The sequence below is a fragment of the Catharus ustulatus genome, chromosome 8 (genome assembly GCF_009819885.2).
Source record: "Catharus ustulatus isolate bCatUst1 chromosome 8, bCatUst1.pri.v2, whole genome shotgun sequence".
Taxonomy (NCBI): Eukaryota; Metazoa; Chordata; class Aves; order Passeriformes; family Turdidae; genus Catharus; species Catharus ustulatus.
The window spans coordinates 29430691-29451060 of record NC_046228.1 but is presented as its reverse complement, the minus strand read 5'-3'; the positions used below and the strand labels follow the sequence as shown (position 1 = coordinate 29451060).

General features: G+C 43.0%; 1 protein-coding gene across 22 annotated transcripts in view; it reads left to right on the top strand.

The window, feature by feature from the left end:
* ANK3 (ankyrin 3) overlaps positions 1-17109 on the top strand; it is a 192946-nt gene extending 175837 nt beyond the window's left edge. For 21 of the 22 annotated variants that reach the window (XM_033065799.2, XM_033065803.2, XM_033065800.2 and 18 more), the window contains 2 exons: positions 12571-12663; positions 15713-17109. In XM_033065799.2, the coding sequence (XP_032921690.1) occupies positions 12571-12639 (69 nt within the window). In that variant the 3' untranslated portion in view covers positions 12640-12663; positions 15713-17109. The remainder of the gene's footprint in view (positions 1-12570; positions 12664-15712) is intronic. The other variant, XM_033065796.2, reaches the window with a different exon arrangement.
* Positions 17110-20370: the final 3261 nt, after the last annotated feature.

Below are 20370 nucleotides of genomic sequence, written 5' to 3'. Positions count from 1 at the left end.
AGAACTGTTTCTACGTGATATAGATTTTTTTTTTTAATTGAAACACAATGAAAATGCTGGCTGTGGTGGGCTGCAGTAAATCATTCAGTTTTAAATTAGTTCTCTTCAACCTATTCTTTCGATTATGCAACCAAGAATTCTTTTATTAGATGGTAATGTGATCAGTTTCAGCAGTCATGCAGCATATGATTGTTATTATCTTGTTATTAGTTCGTGACACAGTAAGATCTTTCCTAATGTTTGCTAATTACTGGAATACCTAAAAAATGTAAGTAAGAGCCTTCACCTCTTCAAAGGCAGTTAAAGGCAGATGGCAGCATTTCTCAGTATTTGTAGGCTTTGGGGCAGACCTCAGTCTGGTGGTGCCATGCTCTGATTAAATGCAGGAGTGAGTGTAGATGCTCACTGCAATGTGCTGAGGGTGTACTGACATGCTGCACTTCCCCCTCTGCATGCCCATCAGTGGGAAGAGAAATTGTCACCTACTTTCATGTGCTCTTTACTGTTGGATATCCCATCTGGATTGAGAACAATAAGCAAGTGCCCTTCTTAAGCGTGCTCTCTGCACTGCTTTGCTTTATTGGTAAAGGTTGATAATCTTATCCACTAAATAACAAGTCTTTTTATAGGCATGATCTTTGAATAAACTGGTATTATAAAATAATGTCATTTTAAAATGTGGATCTCTCACAAAGAATGAATGGGTAAGAAACTAGCATCTGTTAGAATGACAAGAAGTGCTTCTATTATCTTGTTGATATATCTTCTTCAATAATGCCTTCTAATCTGATTTGAATTCAATAAGTTTAATTACTAATGCAGTCCAATTCATGGTGAGACGCTTCATGTGCTGTCATGAAAACAGAAAGAAAATTTCAACTGCAGTCTTTCTGCAAGGTGTTCTTCAGAAATCCTCCATAAAGAGAAAAGCGTGGAGGAAACAGTTTTACTTCTGTGGAGAGAAAGTGAGAACAAACTAAAACTACTTGGCAAAGAAAGATATTTTTATCTGTGACCTATTTGGAAAGAACCAGGAAGCAATAGTCACACACCTGCAGGAGAAGGGCTGCAGCAGTGTTTTGGCACAGAGTTTGCACCAAGAGATAAACTCAGAACATTGACACTGGTATGACGCCTGGTGACGTGGATGAAACAAATCCTTGGCCTCATCCCAAGTCCACATAAACATTCACTAAAGCATTGCAGCAATTGTGTAGGTCATATAATTCTCTACAAATGCTCAAACATCAGTTTTCAGTGATCTTTTTAAATGAGAGGAGCACAGTGCAGTTGCTATGTTATTCCAAAAAGGATGATGTCCAGCACATGGTCAAGGTGACTCTCAGTGTCAGAATTCAATCACAAATAAACCACTTGAAGCTATTTATTAAAAATAAAGATGTCATGCCCTCTGGAAATCTCCTGCTTTTTTTGTTACTTCTTCAGGAGAGGATTGTTTTATAATTTTTTGTATCTATATTTGACTAGTGCCAGAGGATTGCAGATGAATTCTTTCATCCCGCCCTAAATGCTTTTTGTTACATAGTTTTTTTTCTCCTCCACCCACTTATGCCCACTCTTATTTTGCACATAATTTGTGTGAATTGCTTATTGTTTAGGATGTCTTGGGCCAGATTCAGAAAGAGAAATAGATATGCAGTTCACAATATCCACTATCTGTGATTTTAAAAGCAGTTTGGGGGCTGTCATGGAATAAAACGTAGAGGAAATTTTCAAATTTCTCTGTTCAGGAAAGGGTTGGTTCAGCCAGGTATCAGGGGAGAAGGGTCTCAGCCCTACATCTGCCACACACAGAGGTGGGAAGCCCTTTGTCAGGCACTTGGCACACAGAGCTGCTCAGCCTCAAAGCTGAGCTCCTTGGGATGTGGAGGGGAAAGCGTGGGGGCTGGCAGAGGGTGGCAGGACAGAGTGGACACCTGTGTGTACTGCGATACTTCTCAGCATCAGGCTGAGTGTTGCACCAGGCTGTGCCCCCTGAATTGAGCTCTAAAAGCTCCCTTCTTGAAAAAATGCAGAGTGATTGCACTTCACACTGCAGTTTTGCCACTCATAAAAGCAGATAAATACTGAGCAGGAAAGCCATTTACATGGAGAAGTACTTCAGAAGGCCTTTTTGTAATGTTCTGTGTGGAGGTGCTCCACTAAATCTTTCTGTGTCACTGTCTTTTTTTTTTAATAGAGAATCCACTTCCCATTCCTTGTGAATCCATGAAACTTGTTTGAAAGAATAATTTTTAGGAGAAAAAAAATTCAATTAGTTATAACAAGTTTTAGGGGGGGTTTACATAAAATTTAAAAGAAATACATAAAGTTTTGAAATTCCACCGTTTAGATGCATTCCAAATACCATTTTCTTAGACTTGAGAACTGCTGAGATATTCCATAGCTGGTGTAATTATCAGGTTATGGCATGCCAAGGAGCAAAAAGGCCTGCTCCCATCAGTACTTTAGCAGTGAAACTGCGAGTCATTATATGCATAACAGAGACAGGGAAAACACTGTCCTTGATAACCTCTGTTTTCTTCTCGTAGTCCTGATCAGCATGTTCTGTCTTGCAAACGTGCTGTTCAAATGTACTAAAACTGCATTTATTAGGAATATAGTGACAGTGACAGTGAGATTGAGAGTGATTCAAGCTCAGGTGAAGAGCAGAGAATTACTACAAGAGTTTACCGACGGCGGTTGATTCTGAAGGTACTTTGTGATTTGCTTTTTTGAGGCAACGTTGGCATGAACATGGGTTTGGTCTGCTGTGTCAGAATGTCAGTTTTGGCATACTGGAGCCCCTCTGGTAGTATGCTTTCCATTGCCAGTATGGATTTATAACCCAGTGCTAGGTTGCTTTCCTTGCTTTAACACAAGTTTATGGGAAAAACTGTGCTGCATGGAGTGCTGTTCTTTCAGTGCCACTGTTGTGCATGGCATCTTTAGAGACTGCAGCTAGATGTAGCATGTTGGTCTCCTGTAGAGCAAATATGAGCCACCAAGAAGAATAGGTAACAATCTTTCCTTTTTTTTTTGTTTTCCTGTTGTCATTAAAAAAATTTTGAGTTACAAGTTAAACATTTGGAATATATGGGTGGGATATAGGAAAGTATGAGGCACATACTCTGGTTGAAACTTGTGCTCTTAAGTGCTTCATGTGTTCTGGAAAACTTTCTGACTACAGCAGATGATCCTGATTTTAAATCTACCAAAACAGATAAAATTCCTTTCATTGGCTTCAGTAGACTGTATTTAGTATATTTATTTGCCAGTTGCCTTTACTTACAGCACAATATACTATATATACTGATAACAATGGTATAACCATAGTAGTAATTGTATTTGCCCTTATAATATTTTTGTGTGGTCATACAGTGTGGCATTATTTTCCTGCAGCATGGAGCATGAGAAAATAATTCTCTGTCATAAACCATTATGTAATTCCTTAGTAACTTACAGGATTTATTAGATACTTATTAGAAAATCATGTAGTCAAGCCCTGAAAAAATCCAGAAGGATGCTTTGGTGCTATTGCAGTACTAGTACAGTTTGCCTAAGCTGTAATTGCTACTTTAGGATTAAATTGTGACATTTCAATTGCACATATCTATATCATTGTTGCTGGCATGCTTTGTGGAGAGGAGTCTGCACACCACAAAAGGCGCTGCACCTTTTCTGTAATGTGGGTGGCAGATAGGCTGCTCTGCACAGCTGCCAAACAGTTCAAGGTGCAGAAGCTTTTGGAAGAGGAAGGGTGACTTTCCTGGCTGCCTTCACCATGAATTCCTTCAGTACACACATTGTGCTTCTGTTCAGGATAAGAAAGGAATAGCAAAACTGAGCTCAGCAGAAATGAATGTTTAGTCTGATCCCCCACTCCCCAAGCAGAACCTGCTGCCTTCCCTGGAAGGACCCAGACCTGTCAGAGTGTAACCCTTCCTCAGTAATTCCCCCTGCAGATAAGCCCTCACTGCTCAGGCTTAGGAATGTGGTTTCTATTTTCAAACGGGGCAGGCAGTCTGTGGGTGATCACAGCCCCTCCAGTGCTGCAGGAGCCTCTGGGAGCACACAGAGTGTGAGTGTGCTGCAGATTCAAAGACTGCATAGTTGGCCTGGGGATAAGGGCCCCCACCCCATTTATGTCTGAACGAATTTGGTGTCTGCTGGTTTGCAGTCAGGAAATGCTGGAGTAGAAAAGAGGAAAGCATGTCAAAGGCGGCTTTTACTTGCTCTTTCTCTTACAGCCCCTGTGTTTAGAGAATGGCACAGAAAATTGGTTTTAAATACGGTGGTATAATTTGGGGTAGAACTTTTAGCAGAGCCGTGGTAAAGTAGCATATTTAGTGTTGGAATCTGCAGCTAGTGCAGATCCAGTGGGAAGGCTGTGCATGGCAAGTGGAGGCAGCTGAACTTGTGCTATTGGGAATGTGTCTAATGTCAGCTGGATTAGAGCTGTACCTGTCTCTTGATTAGAAAATACATGTGATTCTTTGGGTTATTTTCTGATCACTTATAGCTTCTTTTTTTATCTCCCACTCTGCATCTTAAGACAAGCTCAAAAGAGAACAAGACTAAGTTGGAGAGCAACAATCATCAGGCGTTTTAGAGAAAGAATTTGATAGTGGAAGCACAACCATTTTGGTCACGTAAAGTTCATGAAATGGTGGTATAAAATGGAAAAATCAAGATTGAACTTTGGTAGGGACCTGGACTTTTTTGTGCACGTTCCTGAGAGCAGAGGTTCACTTTGGGTGAACTAAAATCACTGTGAGAGCATGCGCAAGCTGAGGTTCAGCTCCTCAATCAGGGAAGAGGTCTTAGGATGTAGTGCTCAGAGGTCTGGAGCAATGCAGCATATGGAGGGGAAAATAACATTGCTGCTGCAGTGACCAGGAGCCACAGGTTCCTGGAAAAGTGGATGCTGTGCCTGACCCCACAGCCAGCTTATGCCCAGCAGCAGTGGGGAGGGAATGAGGGTGCGCTTGGAGCCTCCTCTGAGAAGAACTGCATGTGGGAACTGTGTTGTTTTACTGTAGCCTTTTTTAATAGGATCATAGAATGGCTTGGGTTGGAAGGGACATTAAAGTTTGTCCAATTCTAACCCTGTGCCATGGGCAGGGACACCCAGCAGTAAACCAGGATGCTCAGAGCCCCATCCAGCCTGACCCTGAACATTCCATGGATGGGTCATCCACAGCTTCTCTGGGCAACCTGTGGCAGTGTCGCACCATCCTCACAGTAGAGAATTATTTCCTAATATTAATTGCTCTTCCTAATATTCATTACTGCCTGCATGTTGCATTTAAAGCAATAGAGGTACTCACACAGCCTGCAGGCATATGGTTTGCTGGCACCAAAACCTTGAGGATAAATTGAGTCCTGTGGAAAAAAGGCTTTGCCATGTGCATCCACAGGTACAGTCAGGGCTGAATTGCTTCATTACCTTTGCTCTTCTTTCCCAACTTGTTTTTCCTTTCCGTGCTATTTTGCAGTATTGCGAACACTACTACTTCTGTTTAACTCTACCTTAGTTCTCTGTCCTGGCCCAAATATAGGGAAAGACTTTTCTCTCCCATGGAGGTATTTTCCCAGCAGTCCAGAGCTGAGTCCTGTCAAGTGCTCAGTACTCTAGAGCACATTCCCATGGGATTTTGCACTTCAGAGAGCTGAGCCCATAAAACCAGACAAGCAAGGACTGATTCCCATTTCCACATGTAATAGGATCATATTCTAACCTCAAGGTAGTGCAGATGCTTTTGTTTTTCTTCCTTTCCCCTCTTGTGTTCACGTGGTGGATTGATGGGATGGAGCATTGCAAAAGAAATGGGTTTGTGGTAGTGCAGGAATGCGAGCAATTAGCACACAAGGGGAAAATAAGAGTGCTTGCCACAATGTGGACATTCAAAGCCTGATCCAAAGCTCCTGTTATTCAGCCATGGCAGGAATCAGTGTCCAATTTTTCATGCTTTTTCAGAGGTTGTTAAATCTTTCATGGATACAAATTTTTGGCTAAATCTGTTTTAGTAAGATTCTTGCCAAAAGGTTTGTGGTAGAATGTAATGGAAAATAAAATATATTTCTAAGCAGTGATTATTCAAATCTGATGTAATTTAGTATCTTGTGCTTTTGCTATTTCTTGCCAGTTTTTATTAAGGATTTGTCCATTTCCTGTCCCATTTTGCCTGTGAAATGCGCCATTACTGATCGTGGAGGGTTTGGTTCAGCTTGCACAGGAGAAGTGGCCTGAGCAGCAGTTATTCAAAGCTAGAGCCAGCAGCTTCCATGGTCTTGCTATTCAGGGGAAGCTTATTTATGGAAAATGAATTGCAGCCATCCTGTAGGTGATAAGAATTAAGTGCCTGTGCTCTTTGTGAGGAAAATGGGAAACATTTCCTTTTGTGTATTCAACTGGGCACAGCGTCTCCACTGCAGTCTCTGGCTGGCTGGGAGAGCTGCAGGTAAGTGCCCTCTCCCTGTCCTGCCCCATGAGAGTTGGAGCTGCCAGCCTCATGGATAACATGGAGTAAGTCAAACCCAGACTGCTGTTCTGAGGTGTGTTCATCACGTTCTCCTCCATGCCACATGCACCAGACCTATGCCCCAGCTCCCAGCTGTGGACCGTCCCATTTGCAGCATCATTTGCTCTCAGGTCTCCCTGCCTTGCCTGTTGTTTTGTTGGGATTTTCCTCCCCCTCCTGTGGCTTTAGCAGTACATCTGCAAACAAGCAACTACAGCATGGGTACAGACAGAGAGTTGTGGCGTCTGATTAGCAAGGCCTCCCTGAGTAGGCAGAACTCACTAATTAAAATGACCTTAATGAAAGATGTTTGTTTCTCCTGCCACTGCCACAGAGGCTTGAGACTCCAAGGAGACTGAGGCACAGCTGCTGTTCATGCATTACAAGAATGTGATGTCGAGACTGAAGGGATTATGTCCTGATGCTGGCTTAGGCCAGTGAGGCAAGAGGTCTGAGTGCTCTGTGCAGCTTCTGTTCCCATTGCAGCATTGCCTCTGGTCCTTGGCAAAATTAAATATTTAGGATCTTTCCATCTTGCTTATTTCCGCCTGCTGTTAAATTCTTTTTTATCCATGTGAGTAAGATGCATCCAGCTGCACCTTTTTTCTCCACTGTTACAACAACACTAGATGTACTGGAGGAATAAAAGGGACTATTATCCCTCTAGTAACAAAACAAACATGAAAGAAAACCAGAGCTCTGACAAATCTACAGTGAACTTTGGCACAACACTGCAGCACTGACTGTATAAGTCCATTTATCTGAAGGCCTCTGGGAACACCCATAATCTGCAAATAACTGTTAAGAAAATCAGTAGAGCTGGCAGAAGACTTTGAAGAAATTACTCTTTGCTTCTCCTGCCCTGGAGAACAACAGAGAGAGGATACCAGCTGGTTTTGGCAGGACTACACTCCAGCGAGCAGGGTGACATTAAAGCACTTTGCTGTGCAAAGCTTCCTGGCATGTTCTGGGGCTGAGGCTTGCAGACTGCAGCCTTTGTATGCTTTAGTCCCAGGGATATAACTGGGCTTCCAGTAATCACGGTATTAAGTTTTTTCCCTGCCTTTCTAAAGCTTTTGGACAGTGATTTTGACTGGTCAAGGGTAAAATGAAGCCCACATAAGTATGATGCAGCAGAAAGAATTTTATTCTTTAGCTGCGATGCAGATGCACCAGCTTTGTGTTTCAAAACAGCTTTTGTTGACAAGGTCATTTAATGTGCCATTCTAACCCAATGCTGGTTTGAGCTGTTACAACTAAAACTGCAAGTGGGTAGGGTTGTTTTTTTTCCTAGCAAACATCTATCTTTATAACTGCAGAGGATTAGAAAAGTCAGTAAATCAGATCTACCTCCTGCCAGTTGTGATCCCTCCTGCAATTTGTTTAACTACCCGCCAGCAAGAGAATTATGAAAGCTGGATTTCATGTGCATTGGCTGCTGAGTATTTACAGCATTTATCCTTAAATTGTGCTTAAAGGAACATGTAGCTAATTAAAACCCAAGATTCACTACACCTTTAAAAGTGCATTTTCTTTTAGTGCAGGAGTACACTTTTCATTTAATTTGAAGCTGAATGCAGTAATTCTCACGAGGTTGTTTAAGGGATAACCTTGCTCATAGCTGCAGTAAGGAGTCAAAGAACCAGTGCATGTAAGTTGGTATGCCAAGAAGTCTGGTGACCTTGCTGCTGGCTATGTTGTTTTATTTCTGGTTTTCATGGATTTTATTGTAATGTCTTTGAAGATCTTACTCATAAGCAGGAACCTTTCCATACCTCTGTGCTCCATGGGATGTCTGTGCCAGGGTTCCATCCTGCTCCTTGGGGTACTGTTGGGGTCTTTGAAGCCACACATGGAAGGCCAGGAAAGAAACTGTGCAGCTAGTTCCCCATGTGCTCTGGATCTGATTAGTCTCAAGTCTCCAGAATCAGTCTTTCCCTCTCCCATCTCTTTGTGAGTAGGAAACCCCAGAGGTTTCAGTTCCCAAACCCTTTACCCAGTCACTGCCCACTGCCCCGCAGCAGTCCCGTCCCTTTCTCATTTCTACCGCCTCTCTTGTGAGAAAGGAAGCAGCCGGCTGCCGCTGGGGCCCCGCTCACCGCAGGGACCAGCCTCACACTTTCCTCCTCCTGCACAGAGCCTGGTGCAGTGCTTGGGCAGGTGTGTCACTTCTCCTTCTGGGGAATGAATTTTTTCAGGCTCCATTTGAAGCTTCAGTAGCTGTTTGTTCTGCGGTGCTTTTGTAGGGACACCAATGTTCCCTGGCCCGGGTACCTCAGCTAGGTGTGTCTCAGGCGCCTCATCCTTGTGTCCCTGTGCAGTGGAATCCACCTGGCTGTGGAGCCTGTGCTCCTCTTGGCACTGCTTCCTGAAACACCAAAGTTCAGCAAGTTGTACAGTTTGTTGACAGTCTGTGAGAGCCCAGGGAAAAAGATGTGTAAAATGTCTGAAACTATTCCATTGCTTAATTATCAAGTGGTGACTTCAGTACAGCTTTCAATGCGAAACCAGCAGAAATTCTGTACTTGTGAAGAATGACAAACATAGCCAGGGGCTCTGCTCTACAGTATTCCACCCTGGCTCCTGCCTGCTGCCATTCTCCCAGGTGGAAAATGGAAAACCTTGGCTAGAAAACACCTCAAAAGGTTTGTAAACATAAAGAAGGGTTTGTTTTGTTGGAGCTTAGACATAGCGTACAATCGCAATGTTACAATGTACATCTTGAAAAAGCTGCATTAGTAGGGAAAACAGTTTTTAAAAAATACACAGAGCATCACTATATTTGTTTATTATAAAGGAGTGCCAGGAGCTTATGTAGACAACTATGTAGTGTATAGACCACAGTAAATAGAAACTATATTTCCTCTGTGCTGTTCAATACATTGAAGCATTATAAAAGCTGTAATAATCTCCTTTCAAATATTATTTTGTAGTTAATATTGTTATAATGTATTTTATACAGTGTTTTCTTTCTGCTTCCTCTCTCTTGTTGTAATTTTTCTCTAGTGGGTTGAGGGTGAGGGGAGAAGAAAAGTTTTAAGGATATTTTTGTTTGTTTGGGTTATTCATTTGCAAGTGGAAATTTTTCATATGTAGACCAGCTACATTATCATTATGTTTGCCTTACTTATATGAAAGATATAAGCACAGACAATGGATATTTTTGAAGCATCAAAAGCAGTGCTTGCTTTGGCAAGGTTTCAGGTTTGAAAATACGATTTTGTGAGGTAAAGTTTACAAAGTTCTTTTGGAACATGAGTTCATGACTACCAGCTAGGCTCAGACTCTAAAGTAACGTGGTTTATTTATGATTTGAGCAATAATTTGTTTAAGTGGAATTAAGTCACTGACATAGCAGCTAGGAAAATGCTTTTGCATATATTTACTCTGGTCCTATAAATTGCTGGTACTACAAGAAGTGATGGCTGGAGAACTGCTGATCTCAGTAAGTCATGGACTGGGCTGCCGAGGCTCCTCGGTGCGGTGGCACTGTGCCAGGCAAAGGGTCATGTAAGATAACTTCCTTCATTTTGCAAGTGCTGAGAAGTCCTGTCTGTCTTCTGCTTTGTGTTTAAGGCCTTGTGTTTAGCAAGCTATAGGCAGAGCTGTCCTTTTAGGTCCCAAATTTCCACCATGTTAGACCATGTTTCTGCATGTGCCAGGCACTGAGAAGCTTGAAAAGCTAAGGGATCTCATAGGAGTCGGACTGACCACTCTATTTTGTTGCCCAGAGAGCTTCCTGACATGCATTAGTTAATAAGAGCAGTGTGCTAGTAGCTCCCTACAGGCTTTAAGGAAATATTTTGTAGAATAAATGCACAGGTATCAGCATTGTTAAATGTAGGAGGCTTTCATACCATTAATGTGACATAAAGCAAGCTGTTACATAAAGTTGAAGCTAGCATGTGCTTGTTGCTTGGATTGGTGTGGAAATGTGTGTGGGTTTGACAGAATATAGGCTCTATTGCTAATCTTATTACACATTCTTTAGGGTGAGGAAGCAAAAAACATTCCTGGTGAATCTGTAACAGAGGAACAGTTTACCGACGAAGAAGGCAACGTCATCACAAGAAAAGTAATAATGAATTACATCACTGCTCTGAGTCTTTACATTCAAGTAACTTCTTTTAACATACTTTCTCCCTTTAGAATCTAGGAAAAAAAAAAAATCGATACTTTTCGTGTATTGCTTCCCACAGATCACCCGGAAGGTAGTAAGACGTGTTGTTATCCCCCATGAGAGGAAAGTTGGTGAAATGGTAATGCAACGGGCACTACAAGGAAATAACAGTAGACGCAGAGGGTTGTGTTGACTGCTAGAAAGTGCTGCTAAAGGGCTGGAGGTTTGCATTTAACAAGAAGCCTTGGCAAAAAGTGCGGTGCTTGCAGTTACTGGCAAGTTGTGCGTTGGGATCACGGGGCAGGGGCGGTGTCAAGGGGGTCCGGCCAAATTCTGTTGGCTCAGGGCATCAAGGTCTGTTTCTGTACAACAGGCAGCAGGTCTATGGGTTTGGGGCCTGGTTTGTGCCATCAAGTTGAGCTGTGTCTGTGTGTTTGGTTAAGCTCTTGCAGAATCTGTGCATTACAGCTGTGAGTGGATTGTGTGGCTTTTCCACCAGACCAAGGGAATGAGCTGCAGTTTGATCCCAGCAGCCTCTCACTCGCCTTGGTGTGATGCCCTTGGTGCTGGTGACTGATGGTTTGCAGGATTCAGGTCAACAGGAACATACCCAAGCAATGGTATCCTTTACAAGCAGGCACCAAGACAGGATTTTATCCCTTGTGATCAAAATTTGAAGCCTTCTGCAGGCCTGGACTATGCAAGCTTTATCACCCTGACAGTGGGAAGAGTAGGACTATTGTGTTCCAGCACACCCCAGCCCCTCTTAGAAAGGGCTTCAGTGACGGGGCAGGAATAGGCAAGCTGTGCCTCAGCTATCATCTGTCCCAAGAAGGCCTTGGGGGAATAGGAATTGCCTCTGGAAACAAATGGCTTCAGAGGAGCTCGTGTCCTCTTCCCCAGCACATGGCCCTCAGATGTCTCTGCTCGAGTAAAACTGTCATTGGGGCTAATGAAATTCTTCTCTGAGTGAAAACAGATTCAAAAGGGAAGATAACCAAATAGCCTTTATTTTCTGACCCAAAAAAAAAAAACAAAAAAAGCTGGGGACACATAAGTCACAGGAGAGAAATGGAACAAACTTATTTCCATTCCCTCTTTCCCTGTTGTTTATGAAGAAAAAAAAAATCTTGCCCAGCAAGGGGTAAATATTTTCAATTTTCTACACCAGATTAGATTAGTTGAAAACTCCAAATAGTTGCAAATACATCAATGCAGATCACCTGAGGGGTAAATTCTGCCCATAGCCACACATAAACAGATGCCTTTCTCTGATGTGAGTGAGGCTTGTGATTACTGGAGGATTTATTTTTAGATGATTATTGAGTTACTTTTAATGAGCAAAGATGAACTTTATTTTGGGGTATGATATTTTAAAGACACTGAAACCTGCACTGCTTGCCACTGAATTGGTTTTACTTCTGTGCTGCTTCAGTGGTGGTTTTTGCTGGCTTTCTTCCTCTTCCCTTTATTCTGTTACTAACCTGCTCACTTTAAAGCACAGAGGTTGTGAAACATCATAAAAGCAGCCCCAGCCTCTGCTGTTGGCAATGCCCACCAATTCAGCTGACCCAGGAGAATGGTTGGGAAAGGGGATTTTTCCCTGTCAGTGGCACCACTCCCACTGCAATTGGCAGCAGGGGCTCTGCCGAGGACTGACTGCCAGCTGGGCACTCCAACCCAGGGGTCAAGCTGAAATTGTAGAACTGTGTTTTCTACTTGAAGATGATATTTCAGACCTGTGCTTTTGCAGCTCAGCAGAGTGGATAAACAGATTGTGTGTATCTTTGAAATGAAGTGTTAATATGATTTAACTGCTTTTTACTTACCCTGTTACAGCAAAATCTGTATCCTGTTTTGGAAACTGGTTTACAATTACGAGTGCTCTCTGCAAACTGTGTTAATGTTTATACTTTTCCTTTAAAGCAGGGAGAAGCTTATAAGGTTAAGACAAAGAAAGAAGTCAGACATGTGGAGAAGAAAAGTTACTCATGAAAGCTGAAAGCCAACCACTGAACGGTCAGTGTGATCAATTTTCTTCCCTGGTTGAAGGCTTTTTTACCAGCTTGGGGAACAGCACCTGGGCTGCACAAAGGCTTGCCTTTGCTATTCTAACGTTGCTTTCCAGCTGCACACCTGAATAGCTGGCCCTTAATTTTGTAAGCAGAAAGTGACCTTGTGTTCACATACAGAAATTAAGCTTTACTTGTTGGAAAATAGAGCAAAGCAATACTCAGGCGTGTGCAAGATTTCTAGGAATTTTACAGTGTCTAGTGTTTATAATCCACAGAACTGTTTTCAGAACCCCTGAAAATGTAAACACCTATAGTAAAGGAGCTGCACGCAAACCTAGCAGTGGAATGCTTCTTCCACTGTCAGACATGTGATTTGAGGGCAGTTACGCAAGTCAAAGTCCTTGTAAGTGAAATGCCTCAGTATTTGCCAGCAAATAATCGCTACCAACTGTTTCTTGTGAATTTTATCGATACAGTAGTCCTTAATGATTGTAGCAAGCCAGCAGTTGATGGTATAAGAGCTTCCCAAGCGAAACCCAAATGCATAGACTAAGACACCCTTGCAGGAGACTCTGTAGAGATGTGATGGAGCACCCTGAAACCAGAGGCTGCTTTGTCTCACTGACACAGCTACAGCCACACAGAGATGTGCCTGTAAATATGGGAGGAGCCTGTCCATGGCTGTCAATGCTGGTCCATCAGTCATGGCTCCAAGTGTGTAGGTTTACCACTGACATGTCTTTTTTCTGCTCAGAACTTCTCTTAGCTTTGTTTGGTTTCAGGAATTGGACAGAGGAAGAGATTATGACGTGCAAAACTATATATTATCCTTTTTCTGTACATACGGTATAGAAATGACTGTAAGATTTAAGAACAGAATAAATAGGACCTGGCAGATAGACCAAATAGTGAGGAAAAGGTCAGACAGAAGCAGAGTCTTTCTTGAGTCAGCAGTCCCTTCTAACTGATAAAACGTAAGGCAGCCCTTGCAGCCCCCTGGCCCTACAGTGCTCTGTGCATGTGAGTGGAGCCATTTGGACAAACAGCACTCAGTGTGTTCCATCTAGCTGAGGGCTTTATGGGATCAAGCCCCAAGCAGCAAGCTCTGTGAGGTGACTGGTGTGATTTCAGTATCTACTGCATTCACCTGAATTCCTGCTTTTACTGAGAGTCCTCTTGTGTGTGCTACTAGAATAATACAGCTTCACATGGCTCAACATACTCATAAAATATTTATTGTTTGGAAAAGGGAGGTGGTTCTTTTGACACAGCTTTCCCCTTTATGGAGCTCAAGGATATGGGAGTAAAGCAAACCAAAGCAATGACACTGCTTGGGTGAAATTGTGTCCCATGCTGTTCCATTGTCAATCTGCAGGGGCAAAGCAGCTGAAGTGTGTTAATTCAGGCTTTGAAGGCAAGATGGGGCATTGAACCCCATAAACAATGCAGCTAAAGAAGTTTGAGGCAAAAGACACCAGGGATAAGGGAAAAACATTTCATTTTAAAATAAAATTACATAAATAAGGCAGCCTTGTCTAATACATGAAACAGAGTCTGACCTTCTGGAAACCAGAGTCTGAGTTTCTCAGAACCAGATTTGCTCCCATGACTGCTGATGCATTTCTCCTGTGATTTCCAGTAGGCAAGTCTTCTATCCTAGAGTCCCTGAGGAACTCAGAGAGTCTGCCTTAGATAATGAACCTTTGCTCCGGGGGGAACTTTGTCCTGTAAGATGAATCTCTGTGCTCCAAACTTTGATATGATAAGCATGACCAAATGTGCATTAAATAACTGTGAGTCTGGTCAAGAGTCCATTAAAAACATTTCATTTGGATGCAGAAGTGGATGTATTTGCACAGGCAGGGGATTTTCTAGAAAAACTGTTTGTTTTGTAACCACAAAAGACAAAAAAATTCCTATTGGGCTGGCAGAGGTGGTTCTTTTCTTTGGAGTGTTTGAAAAAAATCACAATGTTAGGTTTTTCTAGGTGAAAATGTCCCTGTCATCATTGCAGATAAGCCCACTGTGAAGCATAGGTTGAAAGGAGAAGCCAAGAACTCCTGCGTGCAGTTCCGCAGGACAGCACGGTGTGAGCTGGCGTGACTGCTGCAATGGGAACAGCAGGACAGATTTATGACAACTGTAGATGTGGGCAAGGACAGATTGCTGTAGCGTATAAGGAGACTGCAAGTGCTCCTGGGGAATGCCTGTGTACCTGTGACCTGATTAGTAAACAGGCATGTCCGTGCCAGCCTGAGTCCTGCCGGTGCCACGCCAGCCACGCTCCCGAGCAGGCTGCCCTGCCCCCAGGTGCCAGAGAGCTGTGGGGCTTCCAGCTCCTGCTCATTGGTGTGTTTGTAGTTTGTCTTCCTGCCCTCTCTGCTGCCAGACGTTGCTGTTGTACAGCAAATGTCACAAACTTGCTGTGCCTATGTGCATATGGCTCTGGTTTGAGGGGTGAGCGAGCAGGAGCTGAACCGTCTCTCCTCAGTGCCGCTCATGCAAGTCAGGCTGGAGGGAGATGGATGGGGCTGCTCCTTGTCCTTGCTTTTGTCCTTCATCAAGCCTCCTAAAGGCTGGGCACTGCATTCCTGGCTCTGCCAGTCATGTTTCCTGAGCAACTGGCAGAAGTGGATGTGCAAGGAGAGCAGGTTTTCCATTACTGTGGGGATGCTTGCACACAATGAAGAAAAACGTGCTGTGGAAGCAGAAGCTCTTTCCATCTGGAGATAATGCCGTTCCTTCCACAACAAAGGAACCTATTCCTTGTCATCATTGGATCAGATGAGCTGGTGCCATGTCCGGGGTGATGAAATGTAGTGTGCTGCAAACATATTTGTAAATCGGTTTTTGAGCAGTATGGACATCTGCAGCTGCATTTTCCCCTCATGCTAGAGCTCAGCTAATGTCATTGGCTACCTAGAAACTGTTTGATTTAGCCTATTGCAGAATTCCATCATGCCAGTTACATTTCTGTTTAGTCAGGGAAAGCCATGAAACTGGTGCTAACAAGGTATTTCTGAAATGATCTGTTCTCTGTTTTCTCTCCACAGTGTGCTTTTACTGCCAGTATTCTAGAGGGACACTCACGGAAGAAAAATCAACAGGAATTAAACATCCACCTATAAAAGTGTGTGTGTGTTTGCTGCTTCCCCACATTAACCGCATGGTTTTTATGCAAAAAGAAAAAACAAACAAAAAAAAAATCCCGAACAAAAAAATTAATTTAGCATGAGCCAATTTACAGAGCATGGAAATTCACGTTCATTCACAGGATTGGAGGGTGCACAGTTACCAATGCAGTGTATATACAAGATGCCATGCTGTTAACAGCTTCTCTCAAGCAGTTTGATGTCATCTCAAAAGAAATAAATTCCTGTGGCCAGAGAGGATGTGCAAGACAAAATGGTTAAACCGTGGAAAGACACTAAAAATACTAAAATCCACAACAGCTCGCCTTATTTTTCTTGGACCCAAACTGTCAGGGTATAAAACACTATTTGTTTCTTTTTTAAACATCAATAGTTTTGCTGTAAATAAATAACACTGTATAAATTCTAACAAAATAGAATAAATGTTGATAAGGCACTGCCTTTTCGATCACAAACAGAATATTGCAAATGCATTGAACAGGCTAGGTGTCTCAAATGGCTGCACCTACAGGGATATTCTGGGTGTATCTTCACAGATTCTTGTATATTAGCAATTATAATGTTTGTATATGCAAAATCGCTAGCTTGATTTTAAAAAAATCTTTAAAATCTGCTGCAAATTTAAATGATTCCCAAAATGAGGAATTCTGTAGTTCTGTGAAAATTTTTCTTCAGAGTACTAATATTTTGATGCATGTGTTTCACCTTATTTTGATTAAATCTTTTCCAGTTTTGCAAACACTATACCGCAACATGAAAAATAAGATTTTATCTGTAAACACAAAGCCCTTCATCTAATATTTGTTGCTGTTGCCAATTTTTCAATGAAATGACCTAAGACCCATAACATATACAGTAGTTGCATTATGGGGAGGGGGGTGCTATCTGTTCTTGCTTTATAATGGGGGTAATGCTTGCAGCTTTAGAAGTGGGTTGGTGCTCTAAGGAGCACAAGTTTGGGATATTTTTAAATGAACTGAAGAGAAATTATTAGCTAATAGACTGGCAGCACGCTGTAAAATTATTACTGTATTGTGTACTGGCTATAAGATGTAGAATCTTTCAGTAAGCCAATCATCTGTAATCATCCTAGCAGTGTAATATTAGGTTGTTAAGGCTGCTGTGTTTTAAAGGGCATTTTTATTTGGTTTTTGGTGAAATACTTTAATTTGTTGATTATATTCATATGGAAACAGCATTCATTGATAATAGCTCTAATTACATATGTATGAAAACAACAAACACTGGATGATCTAGTTGATTATTTAAGCATAAAATAAATTGTGTTAAAACTCTTGGATAATGTGTATTTGGCAGTGTTCTTGTACCCTACAGATACGAGGCTTCACCAGCAGTTATCTGCCCGTGGCTTTCAGCTGCTTTTCCTCTCTGTTTCCTTTGTCTGATCCACCTTTTCATCTTCCCAGTGTGACAGGCCATCACTTGGCAGGCTCTCCCCAGGTCAGAGCAGCAGGAAAACACAGCAGCCAGCAGCACACGCCCAGCAAAGCTAAGGAAAACCCACTCCCTGTTCGGAGATGTGGGGAAAGGGCCTGTACAACAGGGGTATGTGCAGCTCTTCCTTCAACACATGTGAGCTCTGGACCTCCTGTAAATTCTTTTGCCCTGTCAAGAACCAGGAAAAGCACTACCAAAAGCAATTTTCTCTCCAGTATCAGTCAGTAACAGACCCACAGCCCATGAGGACATTAAAGTGTGCATCCCCTGTGTATTGCATGCACCTCCTGAATATTATGGGTGATAGAGCACTGTATAGAAAGTGTGGCCAAAACAGAAGTTTGTAGACAATGTCAGTACATACTGCTCTGAACTGCAGGCTTCTGCTCAAGTGCAGTAAATGAAGTTTATTACTCAGGGACCAGTTTTACCTGGCTTTTAAGACCACATGAAGATGAGATATTTCACTCCAACTTCAGCACCTGCGGAAGCACCTCTGCTACTGATCCAACTCAGTCTGATTGCTGTTATCTGGTGATCCCCACAGGACCTGGTCCTCAGCTGGGGTCAGTCAGCAAAGCTCTTCTGACTGTGATGAACATCACTCGGAGAACGTAACAGGGTGGTTTGTCAGAGTGTCATGAGTTATTAGGGCCACTGGCTTTTGAGGCAGGGGCAGTAATTGAAATTTTCATCATTTGAGCAGCCAGTCTGTTGCAATGTATGTTTTACCTAGGTGAGAATACTGCTGTACAATGCTGCTCGTTAAGATCCTTATGCCAGAGTTTGGAGGACCAATGCCACTTACAGCACTGGAGAACAAGTGCATATTACTGCAGTTCACAGTCCAACAGCAGCAAATCTCCCCATCCAGATGCCTCTCTCCCCTTGAGTATCCAGCTGAATGAGAGTGTTTTCAGTAAATGCTGTGAGACCAGCTGAGTGTTTTCAGTAAATGCTGTGAGATGTATATATATAATGTTATATCATGATTGTGCAGTCGGAAGTAAAGGCTGTGATGACAACCAGCAGGAAGGCAGGAGCTGTACTGTAGGAGAGCCTCACTTCAATCTCTAACAGCAGCCAAAAGGCAATGTTTTGTTTGACTCATCTCTTCCTCTGCCTGGTTCCCTGTTAGTGCCTGGTGCTGGTGTGGAAAAAAGCTGTGACTATACCTGGAATGGCAGCTCTGGCAGGCAGAAGCGCTCTTTCTGCAGACAGAGAAGCGAGGCTGCCTGTGCAGGTATCAGAGGTGTGTAGGTGAGTCTCGACAGCTCTCCTGCCGTGTTTCTGTGGCAGCTCCAAGCTCGAGGAGCGGGTCTGGACTGTGACACGTGAGTAGCTGCTGGCTCCACTCGGGGCTCCGAGGGTGCCCTTGCAGCATGGCCCTGTCACTGGACGTGCCCAGCAGGACAAACCCCACTGCTGGCAGGTCCCAGTCCCCACCTGCTGCTGCACGGGCACCTACGTCACAGTTTGCCTTCCCCCTTAAATACAAAGAGATGACAGAGAACAGGAGCTTTCCAGCTAAATTCAGAGTTTAAAATTTCATATTAAATGCTGCGCAAGCGGGATTTTCTGGGTGTTGGTTTTGTTTTGCACTGAGTGGTTCCAACAGAAGCTCAGGATATTTGGGAAAAACAAGGTTGAAGTGTAAATGGTCATTTGAGAAGGAAAACAGAAGTCTTGCCAGAACTAGCAAACAGCACAGACAGCTCTGGAGTGAGTGAGGATGCTACCTAAATGTGCACTTTGGTTTGGTTTTTTTTTTTTCCCTCCATGAGAATATTCCCTTTAGAGGCAAAATTGTAAGTCATGGGACTCTGATTGCATCTATTAAAATAAACTTGATTGCTAAATACATCATCATTTTCATCCTTTGGTATTTGATTTAGCACTAATTAATAATGCTGCAAAATATACTACCGTACTTTTTCCATTTCTGAAAAAGTATCAATTACATTTTATTTGTGGCAAATACTAATTTTAATGTCAGAAATTCTAAGGTCTCCCATAGTGTGGAGCTGACCTTAGTTGGATAAGTGGCAGTCACTTGTAGGATTGCAGTACCCTGCTAATTAATGTTAATTTCCTGGGAGAGTGTTTAACACAGGCTTTGTCTGTAGGACACAGTGTACAGGAAATCGAGGTGCTCTGCTGGGGAGGCCACTACAGCCTGGGATGTGAGACACACGCTCCCAAACACCTCTCCATGCCCTCTAGAGAAGGAGTTTAAAACTGCGGTTTCTCTGAGCAGGACCAAGTAAATAAAATTTGCAGGGACAGCACGATGGCATTGGGGCAGCCCTCCCGCCCCTGCCAGCCCTCTCCCTAGGGAGAGGATGCAATCCAGAGGGCTGGGACTTGCCTGGCTGAGGCTGGTACAAGGATCCTGGGCAGGGTATTGGCAAGGGGCTTCATTGCTGTCCTAGACACGTGCATGATGTAGGAAAAAGCTGCTGATGATCATTGCATCCTTGTCCTTGAGGTCATGTTTGGGTATTACCAAGGGACAGGAGGAGTGGGGAGAAGGAAAACAGGACCTCTGGTTTCAGGGTAGGTCCTACCAAACTGCTGCTGGACGAGGAGATCCTGGCTCAGCTTGCCTCTAGCCCCCAAGTGAGCAAGGGAGGGGAAACATGCTCTCATAGTGCACAAGAAAATATTCTTGTTTGGTTGAAAGTACAGCAGTTTTCTGATGGAGATTTGGACCCTTTAGACTCAGCCTGCTTCAAAATGCTTGATGTAAAAGTAGTCCATTCCTGGGAGAGAAAAAGGTTAGTGAAGGACAGAAAAATGAGCTGCTCAAGGAAAATCTATGTATGTGTCACATTTTTCATAACTGCTGATGCTAAAAACAGTACACAAATTGTGCATGTCTTTATTTATTTGACCCTAAGTTGTGGTGAAGATTTATCATAAAAGTTTTGTTGGTACTTTTCCCATCACGCTAATGTTCAATTATTGAGAGCTATTTGGGCCATAAAACAGCAAAGTGCAGCAATCCTGTTCACCAACTTCCTTGGAAGGCTTCCAGGGGCTGGATATAATTTTGACATGGCCAGACCAAAAGAACCAACCTAGTATGAACTCTGGGGAGA